Source organism: Erpetoichthys calabaricus, chromosome 7 (genome assembly GCF_900747795.2).
Source record: "Erpetoichthys calabaricus chromosome 7, fErpCal1.3, whole genome shotgun sequence".
NCBI lineage: Eukaryota > Metazoa > Chordata > Cladistia > Polypteriformes > Polypteridae > Erpetoichthys > Erpetoichthys calabaricus.
The window spans coordinates 108,636,070-108,660,114 of record NC_041400.2 but is presented as its reverse complement, the minus strand read 5'-3'; the positions used below and the strand labels follow the sequence as shown (position 1 = coordinate 108,660,114).

Genomic DNA, 24,045 nt, shown 5'->3' with positions numbered 1-24,045 from the left:
TCTAACAGGATTAAGGTAAAATCCAATAGGGAATTTTTCATAACAAAATGACCTTCGCTTTCACTGGCACTCCTGTTATACTCATCATGATTAAATGTATTAACTTGGAGGCTGAAAAGTACCTTAATACATACAGCTGTGATTTATAAGATATGTCTATCTATCTATCTATCTATCTATCTATCTATCTATCTATCTATCTATCTATCTATCTATCTATCTATCTATCTATCTATCTATCTATCTATCTATCTATCTATCTATCTATCTATCTATCTATCTATCTATCTATCTAAAAACTTTAAATGTATTTTTCTTTTTTAAATATATGTTAATAAATTTTCTTACTGTGGTTCACAAAACATAGTAAAGTAATATTTATGGTGAAACAGTGGGTAGCACCAATCCCTCACAGCTCTGCTGTCCTGGGTTCCTATCCCATCCCAATTCCCATCTGTGTACAGTTTGTAGGTTCTTTCTGTATCTAGGTGGACATTCTTTAATGACTCTCTGTGGTTCCAGAGCCATGCATTTTAATTTAATTGGTCATTGTAAATCAATACAATATGTGTGAGTTTTGCAGCTGGATTGGTGCCATATCTAAGATTGTTTCTTGCCTTATGGCTGATTCTGCCCAGATAAGATCTGGCCCTCTCAACCCTGAAATAAACAGAAGAAGCTTTGATAACTGATGGATGGATAGATGCTGGCAAGGTGTTTCCTATCACTAATGACATTTTGGAATAAGCAAGTAAAGACAATGTATGGATGAACAGTTTTCAAACAAAATCATGCAGATTGTTAATTTATTTCAGGCTGTTTTAGTATAATTGCTTGTCATACCATAATATCAAACTCAACAAATAGAGTAAATTAATGGATAGATGGATGAATGGATGGACGGATGGTGTAAAATGAAGAAACAACTAAGTGAAAGATTTCGAGCACCAAATTGGTGACTCTGTATAATTTGAAAGAATACACACAAATTCCATACAAAATAATTTGTGGAGAAGTCTTTCCAGGCACGCGTTCAGAACAGAACTGAGAACAAGATGGCAAGGTCCTGGGTTATACACTCAATAACTCCAGGAGGGTAGACAATGGAAGTGACGTCAGTGGTGGAGTGACTGTTAGTCTTCTCTTCTCCAGGGGGAGGATGAGAGAAACCCTTTGACCACAGTACCAATCCCTGGTTAGGCAAGTAATTACTATCACCAGAGCCCTTAAGCTGTTTCCCATGTGCACGCACATGGCAATGGATGGATAGATGGATTGAGGAATGGATGTGTAAATATATATTTTCTGGCAAAACTCAGAAGCATCATTTTTGAGAGAGAGGGTGATTTTTTCACCCAAATTTCAAATTTTTTGCTTGAATATGCAGTATTAAAAAATTGGCCTATGTGGTCAGCATGGTAGCACAGTTGTTAGTCATGATTTATTGTGTGTGTGAACGGACCTGTTAAATGACTGGCATCCTATCCAGGACTGGCTCCTGCCTTGTACCTGATGCTGGCTTCATTCTTCTGTGTACCTGAATTAATTTGGTAGGTTGGAGAATATTATGCTAGGTTGTTGATGTATGTACTGTATTTTATAGACATAAATGTTTACTACATTAATGAGGCACAAATCAAAGCCTACTTTTTATTTCTATACACGTAAAGACAGTATTCTAATGTTTCTTCAGACTTCCACCAAGATTATAATTAATGTATTTTAACTAATAATAATGTAGTTTTGGGTAGCGGAGAGGCATAGTGTTTAGTCTTTGTGGATTTTTTTCCAGGTGCTTTGCTTTTCCACCTCCATTACAAACATTGGTATGTTAGGTTTATTATCTATTAAATTGACCCAGGGTAGGTAAGAACAGGGTTGAATTGGGTCCTACCTTTTAGCTTACATTTCCAGGTCCAGCACCTGCCACACTGATTTGCGATTTTGAAAATAATGGAATGGAAGAATATAGTTTTGGATTTTTTCTAACTTTATGTTGCTTATATTACAAGGATAATACTATAAGGATAAAAGAATGTTTCATTTCAAGTCCAGCCATTTTAAATCCTTTTTTAATATCATATTTCTATGCATTGTTATTTAGTATACCTCCATTGTACAGGTTAATAATGCTGTAAATGTTTCCATATTTAAATACATTTGAATAAAATGCAAATATAATTTTTACTGATACATTATTTTTGATAACTTTTTGCAATTTCAAATTTAAAAATAAAAACACAGCAGTACAATGGCATGGCTGTTTGCATTGCCACCTCTTAGCTCCACAGAAATAGACTTGAATTCCAGTCCACTCTGTATGCATTTCTTCCCACATATGCTAAATCTGAATTTGCTGTAAAGTTTATTAGCTACTCTAAACCGACCCAGTTAGAGTGAGAATGTGTTCATTTTGCCCTGCAGACAACTGGCATCTCACCTAGATTTGACCACTGCTGAAATTAAAAGTTGAAAAAAATGTATAGTACTGTATAGTAAATCATGTACCTTTTGTCTAGAAATTATGGGTGTATGGTTTGGGCCCATTGACAGCATAGGTTATCCACCTCCTTAACATGTCTTTCCTAACAAGGTCATTTGATTACTCCTATTTTCTAGGTTTAGGAATGGTGAGGGCCTTAAAGCCTATAGAACATATATAGAAGAATTATAAAAAAAAAAAGACTGTGCTTAAAGGCTAAAATGGTAGCAATGGTGCTTGATATAGAACAAACAAACAAAAGTCTGTAATCAACGAGAAAGTAAAACAATGGTTTCTACCAAATGTGGATGCTTATGAAAACCTTTGATAAAAATCAAACTAATACATTCCATAGTTTCTGTTCTCAGTACAGACATTCATCCATACATTTTAGAATTTGCTTATTTCCAAAGCAGATTTTCACCCTAGTCAGAGCACCAGAATATCACAGGATTGACTTAGGCACTCAGCTGTAACCATTCATCACAGGGACACATAACTTAATACTGGCATCTTTTGGATGCAAAAGAAATCCCGATTAGTTGATATAAAAATCAAGAATAATGTGGAAATTTTGCAAACTCTATTCAATTTTTTTATTTTTAATAAATTTGCAAAAATCTCAAGTAAACTTTTTTCACATTGTCATTATGAGGTGTTGTGTATAGAATTCTGAGGAAAAAAATGAATTTAATCCATTTTGGAATAAGGCTGTAACATAACAAAATGTGGAAAAAGTGATGCGCTTTTTGATGCGCTGTGAATACTTTCCGGATGCACTGTATATACTTTTATGTGTCATTGTTCAGCATATGAGTGTCTTATTGGGGAGGGTTCATAAATCTTGCAAAACTTAAATGAATTACCATTTTACAATTTCCTATTATGTTTGCTGCCCTTCCAGTATTGGATCCCGACTCACCAATTTAATCATATGATAACTTGTTGTTGTGTTTGCTCCAAAAATATAGCCTCATCTTTTTGTGTACTAGCATACACTGTGGCACTAAAGTACCAAAATCATCTTATAAAGGTTATCTTGAGCTGTCCCAGAGCTTTCTAAAGTATCAGCTGAACACTCTTTGCTTATCACACTTACAGCATAGTAGCACATTGGTTAGGATGGCACCCTTCTAGTTCCATGATCCTGTGTGTGAAACTTGCACTTGGTTGTCGATTGTGTACAGTTAGCTCACTCTTCTCTTGCCTGCATGAGTTTTTCTCAAGGTAATCTGTTTTACTTCTCCCAAATTCCAAAGACATGCATGTTCAAATAATGTTTGATTGAATTTTTTCCCCATGTATGTGAGTCCTATGAATGACCAACACAACATGCCAGGATAAGACTCCTGCAACCCCATGTTGGATTATTGCAATTGAGTGCCTAAATTTATGTAATCTTTATGTTATCCTTACACATGAAAGAACCCTTAGCTCATATACAGTTGGAAAGAGAAGGTTCTCAAGTCCTCAGTTTTGAGATGCTTTAGCAATGTTCAACTCCTTTGATGCCATATGCTGTCTACTAGTTTAGTGTTTTAACAATTTATTTTAAATGTCATTCATCCTTCATTTCATGGTCTAAACCAGCATTTCTCAACCTTTAAGTATTTGTGACTCGAGTTTTCATAACAGTTTTAATCGCGCCCCCCTAACATTTTTTTGAAAGGAGCCCACTAATACCAATTTGTTCTTTTTTAATTAATGATATATCATAGATGCATATTTTATTATACCTACTTAACTTTTATCGACAATTATCTAACTCTATATTTATTTTTCTAGAATCAGAATGTAGTTTAAGTTATTTTGTTTTGGTTTGAATAAATGTATTTTTCATATTTTCGATTCTTGTTTTCATTTTTTTTACATCTTCGCACCCCCCTTTTTGTTACTTCACGCCCCCCTAGGGGGGCCCACCCCACAGGTTGAGAACCACTGGTCTAAACTAAGCTTATTAAGTAGTACAATATATATGTTATTTTATGCAATTTCAAATATCTTATCAAAAGAAATGTAGATATATTTGTATAACAATCTTATGTAAAGTTATATATTTGTATTTGAATAAATGGCTGTTATTTCATATAATAAAGTAATGTAATATTTCAAATCTTTATTTATGAATGTATTGACCTAATAATGTTGTCAATTACGGTGTAAATATGAATAATTTCTCTTGTTTTAAATATTTAGCAATTCATTTCTCTCTGATTTGCTTATTGTAAAAGGGCATCTTAAAATTATTTCAAAATCCAGTACCATAAGCTGCATGTCAAAGCACTGGGTGCTCCAGTCTAGGATCATCACAGTGTACACTCACACACCATCCAGTCTGATTTTCAATATAGTTTTAAACATTTCTGTATTTAGATTTTTCTTACATTGCTAGTATACAAATAATAAAGTAATATGAAAGAAGAAAAAGATCAGTTTCCTCAAAATCTGACATCAAAAAATTTCAACATGTTCAGACAATTTTGGTAAGCTTATGCTGCCTGATTTTCATATGGGTCATTCTGTGCTTTTTCACTGTCTGCTCATTTATTTTAAGAACCTGCAATAGGACAGTTATTTATTTTAAACGTTTGAGCCATTTGCCCCTGCCACTGCAGTATACTTGACTAGTACAAGTATGACTCTTTTGCATATTTGCAGAGTTAATAAAACATACCATTATAATAAATATTCTCAAACCCACTTAGTCCATTCCATGGTCACCAGATGACCAGAGCTTATCCCAGAAATATCAGGCATGAGGAAGAAACGAGTTTCCCCACTCAGTCCCGTAGGGACAAGTTGGAATGACCAATTAACCTAAAACACACATTTTGGAATAATTGGAGGAAACTGAACCACCCAGAGAAAAACCTCACTTAGATATGAGAAGAACATCCAGATTTTACACAGATATTATAATCAGGTATGGCATTTAAACCCAGCATGCTGTTTTCACGAGGTGCAGTGTTTAGATCTCTAGTATCACTGGATGTCTGGAACTGCAAGAAAGCACGATTGAATACCTGCTCCTCTATTTATATGGTCAGCAGAGCTCCAGTGCTGCCAATCTGTATATCGTTTGTTTACTGACCTCCAAAAAGAACAAATTAGTCTGTAGTGAAATAGTGTATTTTTAAAAATGGAAGTGGTATTGCCCAAAATGATCATTAATATACAACATATTATATTTATATATATTAGTAGCTAGAAATCCACAAAGGGAGAAAATGAGTGACGCATGTTAAAATATTTGTTTATTTTTTTTTATATTCTGTATATTACAATGAGCATTTTGGGCAATACCATTTTACCCCTTTAAAATTCAGACCTATGGTCATCCTAACAGGTGGGCAAACATATAACTTATCTAAAAGACTTTTTCATATGCTCAAACATTTAACATATGGCTCAGATCTGTTAATAGAGCAGAGATGGTATTACAGCACCTGAAGAATATATCCATTGTTGATGATGAGATCATGGTCTCTTTTGATGTTGTGCTGTTATATACTACGAATCCAAATCAACTGGCCACAGAGACTTTACTATCAAAACTAAAAAAACGACCCCACAATAATGGCACAAATGAAGCTGACCACTAAGGACATAATGCATCTAATATTAGTTTGCCAGAAAACACACTTCAATTTTAATGGAAAATTCTGTAGTTAGAAACAAGGCATGCCAGTGGGGTCTCCATTATCAGGAAAGCGTGGCTCTAACTCAAAATCCAAACTATGGATACACTACTTCAAGGACACATTTGTCAGATTAAAAGATAACCAGCTAAATGAATTCCACAGCCACATCAACTCAATGCATATAAAATATTCTGGTCAATACTATGGCTGTATTGCCTACATTTTTAAAATAGTATATTTAAAATGTTATAGGTAAATTTATGGTTTGTATACAATAAGCTCTTAAATGCCTTCCTGTGATTCTGTCAGAGGCCCCTTGCCCAATGCAGGTATTGTAGCAGACTCAATATGTTATATGTGTTGTGATGGATTGGCACCCACCATGCCCAAGTATGGTTGTATTATCGTGTCCAGGGCTGCTGGGACAGGCAAAGCCTCTCCTCATTATTGTACTGAATTAGCAGGTTAGAAAAATAGAATAAATAAAACCGGTATATTTTTTCATACTGCAGTGTGCAGATATTATATTACACAGATTGTGCAGCAAAATAAACACCATTCAGGGCAAATTTAATGAGGCTGAAAATGCACATATCATATGCTGTGGTAATCTGAATCTACTGCTTGGCAAGCAGATCAGATTCACAGCAGATTTGACTAAGCACGCACTTTAAAGACATATCAACTCAAAACACTTGAATATACAGTGGCCTAGCATTTCTTCTCAGAAACCCAGATTACTGATATGCTAATTTGTTCTCCTTAAACCAAGTAGCATGTTTGCTAAAGGGTGATGCAGGGGGTTGCCTTACAACTCCAGGGACCTGGGTTTGACTCTCAGACTGGCCTAGTTTGCTTCTTTTCTCTGTTATTCTGGTAAGTTTCTTTCTACATAACTTGGTTTCCTCCTGTATTGAGTTATTAAATTACCTGCCATGAGTGGGCATGAATATAGAAGAAGTGCATTTATGTGTTTGGCAAGAAAGTGCAAAGTTAGCATGCAAAATTTAATAGCTGACCACAAAGAACTTAATTCTACAAAGTCTCTAAAAAATAGATGATAAACTAGCAGTGCAATAAGACACATTTAAAATAAGTTGTAAATATGAGGTTTTCCTATTCTCTTTTCTTATTCTCCTGTACTTTAGAATCAGTCTTGTGTCCATGAATAGCTTTAATTTAATGGATGTAATAAATGACCCATTAATGTAAATCTAAAATTCACTTAAAGGATGACAAGTAGATTGGCATTATCAGTCCATCCGTCCATCTTTTCCTAGAAGTACATTTTCCAAAATGGGGTCTTACACATTCTCAGTTCAAGTTTCCATTTTGACAGAATCAGTTGGAAGCACAAAACAACTCTGGTCAGGATGACTGCTTATTTCAGGGCGCACTCCTGTGTACACTTGCATGCATATATACGAGAAGGGTTAAGAGTTGCCAATCAACCAGTTATGTATATTTTTTTGTGGAAATAGAAAGCCAACACAAACATCAGGAGAAAGTGTAAACACTAGATCTACGAGACATCAATACCAAAAACATCCATGGTGCCGCAGACACTATGTGAAAAAACAGAACTTTCTCAAAACCGTTGCAATCAATGATAATAACCAATAGATTGTATTAATATAGGTTTTAGGTAATAATTAACAAATATGAAAACACAATGCAGGCTGGGGCAGTGGTAAGTGTAGTTACCTAACAGATCTGTGGCCGGTTATTGTCCTCTGTTGTTTTCATGTTCTTCCTCTCCCTGTATCGGTTTTCCTCCTGATACTCTGGTTTACCTCCCATATCACAAAAGAAGTGCATATTAGACTCCAGCTCATCTGCGGCTTTCAATTTGATTAAGCATATTTCATAAATTTATGTTGTTTAAATGACATTTCTGCATGTCAGCCACTTAATAAGGATCATTATAATAGTATGGTAATATAACATCCAGCATCTAACATTAGTAAAACTTGGATAAAACTGTATACATTTGGAAATGGCAATATAGTTTAATTTCCTCAATTTTTCATTACATATTCAACATTTTTGTTCTTGAGACTCTAAATTTAGATAAAGAGTGCTAGAAAACAAATTATGAATATGCATCTTTTCTTATTTTCTTTATAGTCTCTTGATTTTACATAATTCCACTTAATTCTATATTCAGAAGTTTGCAGTATTTGAAAGTATAAAAAATAGTGACATTACAATAAAAAAAATGTGAACAGTATATTGATGGCATAGTAGTTAGTGCTGCTGCTTCATAAATTCACCATGACTGGTTGTTGTCAAGGAGAAGTCCGCATGTTCTCCCCATGTCTGTTTGGTTTTAGTCCCCAAATATATATATGTCACATTAACTGACAATTCCAAACAGATCGATATGTGGATGTGTGGCTGCCCTGCAATGGACTGACACCTTTTCCAGGGCTTTTTCCTGCCATGTTCCCAGCTCTGGTAGGTTGGGCTCCTGTCCCTCACATCCCTGAATCTGATGAATAGTGTTTGATCCTGGATATTTCACTCTTGTGATTTTTCTTTGCTTCACAGGTTTTCAACACATTTAGAAATCCACTGCACATGATGTTACTGGGGAAAAATGATGGATGCTCCGGAGTACTTGGATTTGGACGAAATTGATTTTAGTGATGATTTAGCTGTAAGTATTGTCAAACCATGGCAGCCAGCCACCAATGTTCTCAGATGCTTTTATTTCAATAGAAATGACACATCATGAAAGACTTCTGTGCCCTCCATTCTGTCTTTATCTTCCATATACCTATTTTTCAAATTCATCTCTTCATGATTAGGTTCATAGAGTACAATTGTCTATGAGGAGACTCCAGTTCATCACAGGCCACACACTCACCCTGGATTAATCTCTACTCTCAACTAACCTAGCAGCCTTTCTTTGGACATTGGGAAGAGACACTTGTTCACACCGAGGTGAAAATTCATGATCTGTTCAGAAGGCACATCATCTAAGTTTCAAGCACTATGAGAAAACAGTAAAATTATTGCTGGCATAGCAACAAGCAGACGAGAGTGCATTCTAAAAAAAGCAAACTGTGATAAGAAAATAAATATATTTCATTCACTAACAATTAAAGTAAAGATTCAGTTAATTTACCCGTACACAGACTTCTATACTTTTGCAGAAACATCATAGAAATGCGATATCAGGATGCGCCACTACATTTTACGACACATGGTGCTTACAGCGTGTTCACTTGATTGGATATGAAAAACTGTTTTTGCCTCTGTAAATCTAATTATAATATTTATGAGCTCTTTGATGAAAAGGCTGTACATTATATTGAACAAAACTATTATTGCAGGTAGTGTTTAATTATAAAACTTCCTGGCTATGCACCATGGTTCACTTCACTCCATCTCCCTTGAACTAGGAATAAATTCTCTCTGTTAATCATATACTTTCAATGTGCTGCAAGACTAAAATTTGTTATTTTTCAGTGTAAAATAAAGTTTTTATTTCTTAATAAAGACACAGTTAATATACAGTAGGTATAATCCAGAAGTATCAAGAACTGTCTTATAGTGTACTGTATTGTAACACAAATATTTGATATAGATCTGGCAAGTGTTGTAAAATTAAATTTGCTGCATGAAAATAGTGCATATGTGCAGTGCAAATCAGGCAGGGGAAACAGTTCACACTGGCCTCCTTTAATGTTATTTGAGATGGAATGCCGGCTTTTCAAGACATTTACAGTACATATAATCTGCTTAGTAGCATATGTATAATGTAAGTAATGAAATTCTAGTTAAGTCAGTAACCGTAATGTGATTGCAAGACTTTGCTACTGGGAAATGCAATTAAATTACAGTAAAGTGTTACCCCCAACACTTCTGTTCAAGCACAAAATTAACCATCATAGCAAGATACTTATTCTCATAAGCTACAGTTGACGAGTTCTGCATAACAAAACTACAACCTTTTCTCCATAATAGTAGGAAACTCATTCCATCCCCAACCCTTATAGGTTACACTTGAAAGCACTAAATACATAATTATAGGGAAAAGGACTAGGGGCAAAATTACAAGTAATATAAAAATGTATACAAAGAAAGAAACAAGGGGGTGGGACAAATTACAAAAAAAGACCAAAACAAAATGTGAAAGACTGAAAGGCACAAACAGACTCAACATTTTGATTATGATTCAAGTTTTACTTGGTTCTTTGTCTCTCAGTTACGATTGTAGCCTGTTGCTAGACCTTTATTCTGCAATACCCTTTTTGTGTCTGTGTCCTGGTTGCAAACTACCGTTAACTTTTATTTTTTTTTTGTTCCCATCCGGGTTATGAAACTTTTACCGTTCCAGTCTGTGTGGGTCCTGACCCATCACTTAGCTATTCTGGGTATGTTTGTGATCACATCTCAGACGGGATGTTGAGCTCATTCTAGCGTACCACATAACCCTGCTGTGCTCTTCACTATGTACTCTCTTTAGGAGCCAAACTGCTAAAGATGCATTGGGACTATATTGAAGACATAGGGTGCCAATTTATATTATAACCAAAGTAATGTTAGGTGTGACAACTGTGCACAAAGGTCAGTGATTAAGAAGTTGTTTGCTAGAAATTTCTCACATATTACAATTAAAAAAAATAAAATAGATACTTTTCTTATGGGAATGAATAATTAACTGTGGGAACACAGTAAGCACCACTTTAATTACATTTCAGCCTGGTGTCTGTAATTAGAAGACTCCATGCCATCTGGGTACAAGTAACTAGTGGATTGCAAATCGAACACTGAGCGCCTAGAGAAAAGGCTAAGGAGCAAATAAGTAATTTAAATCCATATCCCCCATGTGTGCAGACAATCACTTATTTTTAAATTTTTTATTTATTTATTTTTTCTGCAAAACACCTGCAGTTACATTTAGCATGCTGTGCTTGGGCGTTCCTCTGTTTATTATCATACAGTGCTTGGGCCTTCTTCTGTTTACTTTTTCAAGAAGCTTTCAGTGTGTGTGCTGGCAGGGTCGAGAGCTGAAGGATGTGCTTCTAACCTTTGCTTCTCATAACTGAAGGGCTAATGTATCTTCCATATTCGAAGGAAGTGGAATCCTTTAAATGAATCCTCAGGGGTGCTTCATTTGAAACAAAGACACACTGTCACTTCACTTCTTTATCTGTGTCTGCTTCACTGAGCTGGTCTTAGGAAAAAGGTTAGTTCAATTTAGACTCCTTGTCATAAGCCCTGAAAGTACAATGACATTTTTCTTCACTTGTACAATTTTAAAAACATACTAATTAAAAATATGGTAAGAACAATTCTAACTTTTAATAGATTAGTAATAATAATAGTATAACAAAAAATACAGCTCGTAATACAACAAAAAAAGGTGATATTCAAGGGTCTGGTTGCGGATGAGAAAAAAACAAAATCTTTGAGCCTTCAGGAGTGGAATTTTATTATTATGGTTATGATTATTATCACTATTAATATAATTTAACAGATGCCTTTAATCCAGGTGACTTAGAAAGCAAGTTATAATACATACAACAATGATTAGAAGCCATGGGCATAAAAAGCAACAGAGAACAAGATGAAAAATAATCAAGAGGGAGTTGTACTACTATCATATAGAGTAATTATACTTGCAGTTAGACTAAGACAAAAAACAGTTTCCTTAACTCCATCAGTATAACAGCAACTTTTAGGAGAGACACTAAGGAGTTCCAAAATATTTAATGAAAATATGTGTTTTCAAGACACCTAAACATTAGTAAATTAGGTGAGGTTTGAATAGAGAAGGGAAGATCATTCCACAGCTTTGGAGCAAGAACCTATAATTCTGTACCAGCTTTTTAGAGTATAGGAAATGAAAAATAAGTACAAGTCTAGTATAACTATAGACATTGATAGTGTAACTGTGAATCCTGACACAGTGGTGAACACACCTTCCAATATATCATGGCATAACACTCTCAAACCTAATTTAAGGAGAAGCATGTAAGGACCAAGAATGGCTTTTATGCAGTCTGCAGACATTTTAGATCACTTTGGTACTGGTGAAAGGGAATTTTATGGGTAATTTCACATTTTACTTTACATGCTAGATACAATTCTTATTAACAAAATGCCAGTGTAAGTATTTTTTTTTTATTTTTCTTGACATTTCTAAATCTTGCTAATTTATCGTAATGTCTTTTTAGTGACATCACTTGGATTATGGTTTTGCCTCAGGTGTCACCATTTTGTGAAATTTTGTATGGCTGTAGCCATTTTGTTTATGGTTCCTATGCCTGTTGCCACTCACATGACTCAGGGGTCATGTGATATAGTAAATCATCTTTCCCAACCTATATATGACAACATGCTAAATTATTTTATCTGAGCATTGGATACAATTTTCAAACAGAAGCAACCATTAGTGAAAGTACCAGGAAAGAAGCCCAAAATAGATTAAAGACTTTTGAAGCATTCACTTTGATTGGGTTTTATAAAGTTTTTTGGGTTTATCAGTCAGTTTCACCTGCTCTCTTTGGTACGTGGCCCTAGCCTCCTTTCTCAATACAGCCTGCTTGCTCTTTTTAAATCCTCTGTTTCTTGTTTTTTTTTTCCTTTTTACCTTTAAAATACAATTTGGAGAACACATTGCCATTCCAGTGATAATAAAAGCATAGGATCAGTTTTAATAAAACAGCCCGTTTAATCCTATTTGCCAAACCTCTAAGATCTGAAGGTGCCAAAATACTAATCTATCACACCTCTTGATAACCTATTCCATGTATCAATAATTGTCCTAATAATTCCCTAAGAAATTTATCTTTAAGTTTATCTTTCACCAATTTCTACTTGTGCTCCCATGTTCTAGTTGAGGAACTCATTTTGAATTGACAGCTGGCACTAATTCCTTTCACAGTTAGGAACACTTTTGTCAATTTTTTTCACTAACCTCTTTTTGCTTAAACTGAAAGGACTGAATGGTTTAAACTTTCCTTATAGCTCACATCCCATAATTCCCCTTTACTTTTTCCAACAGTGGGTATCTTTCTTTTCAATATGGAACAAAACAGCACATAGTACTCCGATTGTTAGGTTTCAGCTAGGATTCCATACCTGGCTGGGGTTCACTTTCCTTATTTCTGTCTTCGTTGTACATTTTTGATTCATTAGCTTATGTTAATGTTGCTTTTGCTTATGATTTGCATTATTAGTTACTTTTTATGTATCCATATTCATGCCTTTGTTGTGTGCCTTGTGCTTAGTGGATGGTTCTTCAGGAGGTGGGCCACCTACCCATCATGGCAAGGGACTTCCCTCACCCCAAAAAAGAGAGAGGTAATCCCACAGTTCCTTGCAATTCATTCGAATGTTCTTTGGAGTTGGTGTTTCTTGTGATTTATTTGATTTTTGACATTTTTTGCAGTGTTTTTGCCCATTCTTTGAATTTCGTATTTAGACTTTGCTAACAACTCCTTTGTGCCTTTTTGTGCTCCATTTAGCATCATATTATTACAGAGTATTTTTGTAAAGATCCTACCTTTGCTTGTGTTAGTAGGGTTTGATGATAATGTGAATTTCCCACTGGGATTAATAAAGTATCTATCTATCTATCTATCTATCTATCTATCTATCTATCTATCTATCTATCTATCTATCTATCTATCTATCTATCTATCTATCTATCTATCTATCTATCTATCTATCTATCTATCTATCTATCTATCTATCTATCTATCTATCTATCTATCTATCCTACTCTAGTGGACCATTTTATACTTCACTCACAACATAGATGCTTTTTAGATCTTAAGGATAATCTCTCTTTATTTGTGCTTACCACAGCACATCATATACCCCAGTTTCCCAATAAAGTTCTCCATTGCTGGTTGTTGACAGTGATGAGTCTGCTGTGTCTCCTATGTACTGTATAAGAACAAATGATAGGCCCATATGAATATGCCTTTTACTCTAGCACAATCAGAAAGAAATTATTTTCAATTACAAAAAAAATAAGCTAGATGTAGTCTTTAAGTGCAGAGAAAGATATTGAAAAAATGGGCTCTTTAATTTCACTTAGTGTTCCCAAAGACCAGAGTGTTTGGATCTTCACTATGGCCCCGACATATGGTCATAGGTCTCACACTTTGAAACCCACAGACAGCAGTTACTCTCTGTTAAAAAAAATGAGAATACAGCAGCTATAATTTGCTTGAGTGTTAGAAATGTTGTGGGAAAAGTTTCCAGTTGTAACAAAGTATTAAAGCTCTAGACTCTATTTTTAATCAGATGAGAGCAGTTCCCAAGCTGGCATCTTCACTTTTTCAAAGATTTCATTCATGTTAAAAAGTCAAATACAAGGTTGGAAGCATTTAGCAGCTTACCACTGCCAATAAATACCAGCAGCTTAAGAGAAAGAGAGGTGAGTGGTAACATCAAGAATAGGAAGACTTTAACTGTAATACTAAAATTTACCCTATCTATTCATTTTCAAAACCTCTTAAACCAGTTCATAGAGGCTGAAGCCTTTCCTGACATTAGTGGAAGCAATGGAGTAACCTGTCCTGAAAAAAGTACTTGTCCAACAAATAAACTGTTTATTAAATTGTTTGTTTGTTAATAATTGACCTCTCAGTACTCTATTCTAGCTGTACTTCCTCAGAGGACTAAGTCCTGATATAAGGACAAAGGAGAAGCTAAATTTGAGCTAAACAGGCCATTCAAGCCACTGTGAGACAGCAGTTTGGACCAGCAAAAAATTAATGAGGAATGCTAAGATAGCATAAACGACAATTAATGTTCATTGCAAATCTGTGGACATTCAATTCAATTAAATTAAAAAAGATAGAAGGTCATGAATGGGAAAGGCAAGACAAATTAGACTAAATCATTACAAAATATAGAACAATCTAAAAGGCAGATAAAAGACAAAAACACTATTATATATAATGTTTCAGTGCCTCGAGGGGGCAAAAGGGAACGCTGGCTCCTTAGTTGAACTGTCCTACCATCTTGACGTTAGGTAAAAGGATTTCCACCCTTTAAAATATTAATGTTCTTTTTCAGTGGTCAGATAACTACATAGACCACTAATTCACCCCAAAAGTGACACATCAATGTAGCATAAACGCTCATATACATAATATTTTTAATGCTAATATTAATTAATATTTTAATTAATGTTCATATACATAATATTTTGCACCATAAATATGACTTTTGTGAGCATTTTTCCATTATTGGTAGAAGCACTGTATCACAATATACTTTAATTTATTACTTACACAGTTAACATGACCGCTTACGTAAAACATTGTCAAGACTCAGACACCATTATTAACTGAAATGCTACAAGCAGGAATAAAAGCTGCAGCCTTCATAGTTTTATAAAGAATCTTTAGTGCAATTTATCAAAGTTTTTGTATCAGTTACAGGGTAAAGTGCATTATTAACAATTTTATTTTCGTTTGGCATCTGCATTGATTGTTTGGCAAATTATTCTGCCTAATTACAATAATCTGGATATTTCAAATATAGCACTATCATCCTTCATTACAATTTATAAATATGTTGACATGATGAGCTACGAATTTGCTGTGGTAGGTGAATAGTGGAGGAAATTACAACCATATTACTTTATTTTTATTTTCAGAGCAGAGGATGTTAGACTGTTAAACTATCAGAATAGGTTGTTAGACTTGTTAGAATTTGCTGTGGTAGGTGAATATTGGAGGAAGTTACAACCATATTACTTTATTTTTATTTTCAGAGCAGAGGATGTTAGACTGTTAATCTATCAGAATAGATTGTTAGACTTGTTAGACTAACAGAATATCAATTAATTATATAAATGTTTGATTGATTGTATAATACCAAATTTGAGTAGTCAGTATTCACTGTTATTTCACTGTTTATTGGAACAGAAAATGAAAGTAAAGTGAGTAGTTGCAACAGCTCTGTTTTAACTGCAATATTACAGGCCCCTTAAAATTTCAGGCCCCCTCATACAGATTTTCCCCTGCCACTGGACTTGATTAAATAGCAAAAGTTCAGCTCTTACAAAGACCCTAAGGCACAACTGTAGAGCAAAAAAGTAATACTTTTACTTTTTTAATCTCGCTTGCAGTCCAATTGTTTTTGCTAGGCAACCAATAGAGATGGGTGGGCCAGGGGAAAACTCTATGCGGAAGGAGGGGCTAAGGTGTAGCCCAAGCTCCAATCAGACTAAAAGGAGAGGCCTGAGGCATAGGCTCAGCCTAGCTCTGATAAATTTATTTGGATGAGAGCAAATGAAATTTTACATGCCAGTGGAGACCATTCAGTTAACCAAGTTTATTTGTATTTAGCTTATATCCAAGTTGTTGTGATAACTCATCCATATATATTTTAAATTTATCACAATCCCTCCTTCAGCTACTTGATTAAGCAGTTTATCCCAGATCATTCTGAGCCTTTGTGTAAAATTTGTATTTTCATTTCTATCTAGAATGAACACAATTCTTGATCATGTTGTTAAGTTAGTAGATTTTTCAACTTAAAGCATGCGGGGACAGATATACTGTATATATAGTTTTTATGTGCGTAAGATTGAGATGTTAGGATAGAGTAAGTTTTACTAGAAGATGGTAGCTTAGAAAAGGTTATAAGTAGCCGAGCAGAGACATTTCCAGTCAGTTAATGGTCTAAAGTCAGCAGAATGAGCTTCATAGGAACTTCTTCTTCTTTCAGCTGCTCCTGTTAGGGGTTGCCACAGTGGCTCATCTTTTTCCATATCTTCCTGTCCTCTACATCTTTCTCTGTCACACCTATCACATGCATGTCCTCTTTCACCACATCCATAAACCTTCTCTAAGGCCTTCCTGGCAGCTCCTTCTTTAACATCCTTTTCCCAATATACCCAGCATCTTTCCTCTGCACCTGTCCAAACCAATGCAATCTCGCCTCACTGACTTTGTTTCCCAACCATCCAACCTGAGCTGACCTTCTAGTGTACTCATTTCTAATCATGTCCATCCTTGACACACCCAATGCAAATTTTAGCATCTTTAACTCTGCTACCTCCAGCTCTGTCTCCTGCTTTCTGGTCAGTGCCACTTTCTCCAACCCATATAACATAGCTGGTCTCACTACCATCCTATAGACCTTCCCTTTCATTTTTGCTGAAAACTGGAGATGGCTAGCAGACTGTTTCAGGGAACATGTTTATACCATTACAATCAAAGTCCTTACAAAGCCTCTTGTAGAATAATTCCCATCCCTTGATGATAGCAACACCGTTCACTCTGTTTGTGTTCTTTCACAGGGATCTAAAGACACTTTCAAAGAAAAAAGAAATAGCTAAGCTCACTCTCAGCCTTCTTCCCATTAGGGGTTGTCACAGTGGATCATCTTTTTCCATATCTTCCTGTCCACTTCATCTTGGTCTGTTATGCCCATCACCTGAATGTCCTCTCTCAGCACATCCTTAAACCTTCTCTTAGGTCTTCCTCTTCTCCTCTTGCCTGGCAGCTCTATCCTTAGCATCCTTTACCTAATATACAAAGCATCTCTCTTCTGCACATGTCCAAACCAATGCATTCTCGCCTCTCTGACTTTGTCTCGAAACCGTCCAACCTGAGCTGTCCCTCTAATGTACTCATTTCTAATCCTGTCCATCCTTGTCACACCCAATGCAAATCTTAACATCTTTAACTCTACTACCTCCAGCTCTGTCTCCTGTGTTTTGGATAGTGCCACCATCTCCAATATATAAAACATAACTAGTCTCACTACTGTCCTCTATACCTTCCCTTTCTCTCTTGCTAATACCCATCTGTCACAAATTACTCCTGGCACTCTTCTCCACCCATTCCACCCTGCCTGCACTCTCTTTTTCACTTGTCTTCCACAATCCCCGTTACTCTGTACTGTCGATCCCAAGTATTTTAACTCATCCTCCTTCACCAACTCTTCTCCCTGCATCCTCACCATTCAACTGAACTCCCTCTTATTCACACACATGTATTCTGTCTTAATCCTACTGACTTTCATTCCTCTCCTCTCTAGAGCATATCTCCACCTCTCCAGGGTCTACTTGACCTGTTCCCTACTCTTGCTACAGATCACAATGTCATCAGCAAACATAGTCCTTGGGCATAATCATAGTCCATGGGCACCCCTGTCTAATCTCGTCAGTCAACCTATCCATCACCATTGCAAATATGAAGGGCTCAGAGCCGATCCCTGATGTAATCCCACCTCCATGTTGAATGCATCCATCACACCTACCGCAGATCTCACTACTGTCACACTTCCCTCGTACATATCCTGTACAACTGTTACGTACTTCTCTGCCACTCCCGACTTCCACATACAATACCACAACTCCTCTCGAGGCACCCTGTCATATGCTTTCTTCAGGTCCACAAAGACACAATTTAACTCCTTCTGGCATTCCCTATACTTCTCCATCAACACACTCAGAGCAAACCTCACATCTGTAGTGCTCTTTCTTGGCATGAAACCATACTGCCATTCACTAATCATCACCTCCCTCCTTAACCTAGCTTCCACTACTCCTTCCTGTTTATGCTGTGGCTTACCAATTTTATCCTCCTGTAGTTAGTGCAGCTTTGCACATCCCCCTTATTCTTAAAAATCAGTACCAGTACACTTCTTCTCCACTCCTCAGTCATCCTCTCGCTTTTCAAGATACCATTAAACGAACTGGTTAAAAACTCCACTGCCATATCTCCTAAACACCTCCATGCTTCCACAGATATGTCGTCTGGACCAACGGCCTTTCCATGCTTCATCCTCTTCATAGCTATGTTTACTTCCTCCATGCTAATCTGTTGCACTTCCTGATTTTCTTTCTCCACATCATCCAACCTTCTCTCTCTCTCATTCTCTTCGTTCATCAGCCTCTCAAAGTACACTTTCCATCTGCTCAACACACCCTCCTCGCTTGTGAGTATGTTTCCATCTTTATCCTTTATCACCCTAACCTGCTCCACATCTTTCTCAGCTCGGTCCCTCTAGCCAGTCTGTACAGGTCCTTTTCTCCCTCCTTAGTGTCCAGCCTCTCATACAACTCATCATATGCCTTTTCTTTAGCCTTCGCCACCTCTCTCTTCACCTTACGCCTTATCTCCTTGTACTCTTGTCTACTTTATACATCTCTTTGACTATCCCACTTCTTCTTTGCCATCCTCCTCCTCTGTATACTCTCCTGTACTTCCCTATTACACCACCAGGTTTCCTTTTCTTCCTTCACTGCGACCCAGTGCCTGTCTTACCTCCTCCTTAAACTCAACCTTGCAGTCTTACTTTTTCAACTTCCACCATTTGACCCTTGGCTCTGCCCTCACTCTCCTCCTCTTCTTGATCTCCAGCTTCATCGTACCATCCTATGCTGCCTAGCTACACTTTCCCCTTCCACCATTTTGCAGTCTTCAATCTCCTTCGGATTGACTCTTCTGCAAAAGATATAATAAACCTGTGTGCATCTTCCACTTCATAAAATATGTTTTCACCACAGCCTTGTCCATCCTTTTTGCAAAGTCCACTATCATCTGACTTTCTTCATTCCTCTCCTTGACACTATACCTACCCATCATCTCCTCGTTTCCTCTGTTCCTTTCACCAATATGTTCATTGAAATCCATTCCAATCACCACTTTCTGTCCCTTGGATACACTGTCCATCATTTCATCCAACTCACTCCAGAAATCTTCTTTCTCATTCATCACACACCCAACTTGCTGGGCATATGCACTAACAACATTCATCATCACACCTCCAATTTCCAGCTTTATAATCATTAGTTTGTTTGACACTCTTTTCACCTCCAAAACAATCTTGATACAGTCATATGAAAAAGTTTGGGAACCCCTCTCAGCCTACATAATAATTTACTTTCAACAAAAAAGATAACAATGGTATGTCTTTCATTTCCTAGGAACATCTGAGTATTGGGGTGTTTTCCGAACAAAGATTTTTAGTGAAGCAGTATTTAGTTGTATGAAATTAAATCAAATGTGAAAAACTGGCTGTGCCCTGTTTGGGTATCCTTGTAATTTTGCTGATTTGAATGCATGTAACAGCTCAATACTGATTACTTGCAACACCCAATTGGTTGGATAAACTCATTAAGCCTTGAACTTCATAGAGAGGTGTGTCCAATCATGAGAAAAGGTATTTAAGGTGGTCAATTGCAAGTTGTGCTTCTCTTTGACTCTCCTCTGAAGAGTGACAGCATGGGATCCTCAAAGCAACTCTCAAAAGATCTGAAAACAAATATTTTTCAGTATAATGGTTTAGGGGAAGGCTACAAAAAACTATCTCAGAATTTTAAACTGTCAGTTTCAACTGTATGGAATGTAGTCAGGAAATGGAAGGCCACAGGCACAGTTGCTGTTAAACCCAGGTCTGGCAGGCCAAGAAAAAATTCAGGAGCGGCATATGCGCAGGATTGTGAGAATGGTTACAGACAACCCACAGATCACCTCCAAAGACCTGCAAGAACATCTTGCTGCAGATGGTGTACCTGTACATCGCTCTACAGTTCAGCGCAATTTCCACATTGGACATCTGTATGGCAGAGTGATGAGAAAGAAGCCCTTTCTTCACTCACGCCACAAGCAGAGTCGCTTGTTGTATGCAAATGCTCATTTAGACAAGCCAGATTCATTTTGGAACAAAGTGCTTTGGACTGATGAGACAAAAATTGAGTTACTTGGTCATAACAAAAAATGCTTTGCATGGCGAAAGAAGAACACCGCATTTCAAAAAAAACACCAGCTACCTACTGTCAAATTTGGTGGTGGTTCCATGATGCTGTGGGGCTGTGTAGCTAGTTCAGGGACTGGGGCCCTTGGTAAAGTCAAGGGTCAGATGAATTCAACCCAATATCAACAAATTCTTCAGGATAATGTTCTAGCATCAGTCACAAAGTTGAAGTTACACAGGGGTTGGATATTCCAACAAGACAATGACCCAAAACACAGTTCGAAATCTACATAGGTATTCAATGATACAAAGTACAATGATCTGGAATGGCTGTCACAGTCCTCTGACTTGAATATCATCGAAAATCTATGGGATGATTTGAAGCAGGCTGTCCATGCTCGGCAGCCATCAAATTTAACTGAACTGGAGAGATTTTGTATGAAAGAATGGTCAAAAATACCTCCATCCAGAATCCAGACACTCATCAAAAGCTATAGGAGGGGTCTAGAGGCTGTTATATTTGCAAAAGGAGGCTCAATTAAGTATTGATGTAATAACTCTGTTTGGGAGCCCAAATTTATGCACCTGTCTAATTTTGTTATGATGCATATTGCATATTTTCTGTTAATCCAATAAACTTAATGTTACTGCTGAAATACTACTGTTTCCATAAGGCATGTCATATATTAAAAGTTGCTACTTTGAAAGCTCAGTCAATGATAAACAAAAATCCAAAGAATTAAGAGGGGTTCCCAAACTTTTTCATATGACTGTATACTGTTCCTTCAGAATAAATCCTGCCCCATTTCTCCTCCCATCCCCACCATGATAGAACAATTTTAATCCACCTCCGATCCACCTGGCCTTACTCCCCTTCCATAAAGTATCTATCTATCTATCTATCTATCTATCTATCTATTTAGTCTCTTGCACACACAATATATCAACCTTCCTTTTCTCAATCATATCAGCTAGCTGTCTCCCCTTACCAGTCATGCTGCCAGCATTCAAAGTCCCTTAGTTCCACTCTCTTTATCTTCCTCCTCTCCTCCTGCCTCCGGACATGTCTCTAACCTCTTCTTCTCCTTCTTCGGCCAACCGTAGCCCAATTTCTGCCATCACCCTGTTGGATAACCCGGGACTCGACAGAACTGGTATGGAAATTTGTATCTGTTGTCCGCATATTGATCTGGAAAAACTTTATACCGGATGCCTTTCCTGATGTAACCCTCCCCATTTATCCGGGCTTGGGACCAGCACAAAGAAACACACTCGATTGTGCATCCCCTGTGGCTGGGTTAATGAGCTTCATAGCAACATGTATTGCTAAAGCTGAACTGGTCTAATTGTTCTTGTATATACTACACAATTTAAAATAAAGAGATATATTTTTGTACATGTGGTCTAGCCCTTAACATATAATTGTTGAAATAAATACCATTTCTTTGTATGTTTCATTTGGAGTGAGGATTACGGAAACAAAGAACAAAACTTTTTTCAGTCTGCTTTAAATTAGAATCATTTTGTTGCTAGCAGATTTTTTTATGAAAATAGTCCTGTTAACTGTGTGAGTGATAAATCAGATATATTATGATACAAATGTTTAAAAAAACAGTTCTTAGGAGTCATGCTTGTGGTGCAGAATTCCATTTCTATGAATATAGCCGTGTTCAATTAACAAAAACACCATCCAGAGGCATACTTGTGGCTATCCTAAAAGTTCTGGATGTCCCAGACTGAGTTTTACTTAACTTCATGCTTTGGCATGTTGATCTCTCTAAATGATCACCTACTGTATAGGAGAGACATCCTTTGTTTCTTTAAGCATCTCCCTTTGTCTACTCTTGATATCCTCTTATTTCACTGATTCATTGTTGTTAATATACCTGATCGCTACTAAAACAGATATTTTTTATGCCCCACAGAATTTGGAGGATTAACAAGAGAAATTAAGGAAAAAAGTTAATTTTAGTTCAGCTTGTGAGACATTCTGTATGAAAGTGGAACATTTTGGTTTATAAATTCTAAACTATGCTACTCAAATATGACATTGACATTTTGGTATGAGGGGCTTATGTGTAATATATGGTTTTATGCATTTTATCAAATGGAACAGCTGGCATCTTCAACTTTATGTAATTGAGCTTAATGTGTATTGCCAATCAGATTTCCTTGGGTTTCTGCTGTTCTTGGAACGACATCAAAGTTCTCATTCCAAGACACACAATTATATTCAACCAATCAATGTCAATGTTAAAACCAATCCCCAAAAGGGGATTAGTGAGCATGGCTTCTTATGAAAAGTAATACCATAACACTTGGTAAAGGCAAATGGGGAGCTTGTATAACCCACTCAGGTAACTGCTGTACTAATTTCTGCAGCATCCAAAAGTCCTGATTTCTAACAAGGCCTCCTTCCGCTAGTGTTGTGATCTCTTGAATTATGTCCACATTTAATTTTGCACGACTTCCTTGTTTTTATTAACCTGTTATGATTTTGGAATTTGCTGAAAACATTCATGTTATTATTTTTTGAATCTGGTCTTATATTTTTGCTGGTGAATTTTATTTATACTATTTTGTTTTGGTTTGCCATCATTTTGTTTTCTGTGGACTTTATCGTTTTGTGGTTTTCTGTTATTGTTGAAGCTTCCAGTTGCTAGCAGTATGTTCATGTTAATTAATTTTTTATGACTCTTATAAAAATATATATTCTTTGTAAATATATGCACACAAACACACATGCACACACATATATATGGTATGAAAGCATATGTATATATACAATGTATATGGAAAACATATATCTAAAGCCTTGAATAATGAAATAGATATTAATCCATGTACTCTGTCATAGAAAGAATTGAGGCAGGTTTTTAATGATAAAGAATTAAGAGATAAAACATAGTCTAAAGCTTTGCAAAGTTCAAAAGCAGAAAGTCTAATCTGATCTTTCACCAAATATAGTCAAAAACACGGAAATCAATGTTGAAAGAAAACAAAACCCCAAGTCAAAACCAGAAGATCTGTAAACAAAATGTATTCGCTACTAAAATTTTTTACCCAGAACTCAGACAACCAGGAAGTTTTTGAGCTTACCTTTACAGTGATCCCTCGCTATATCGCGCTTCGCCTTTCGCGGCTTCACTCTATCGCGGATTTTATATGTAAGCATATTTAAATATATATCGCGGATTTTTTGCTGGTTCGCGGATTTCTGAGGACAATGGGTCT

General features: G+C 36.3%; 1 protein-coding gene across 2 annotated transcripts in view; it reads left to right on the top strand.

Annotated features, from left to right (window-relative positions):
- The window catches only part of sncaip (synuclein, alpha interacting protein), a 250,325-nt gene that overhangs the window by 135,840 nt on the left and 90,440 nt on the right, over positions 1–24,045 (top strand). For both annotated transcript variants that reach the window (XM_028805251.2, XM_028805252.2), the window contains exon 3: positions 8,674–8,782. In XM_028805251.2, the coding sequence (XP_028661084.2) occupies positions 8,723–8,782 (60 nt within the window). In that variant the 5' untranslated portion in view covers positions 8,674–8,722. The remainder of the gene's footprint in view (positions 1–8,673; positions 8,783–24,045) is intronic.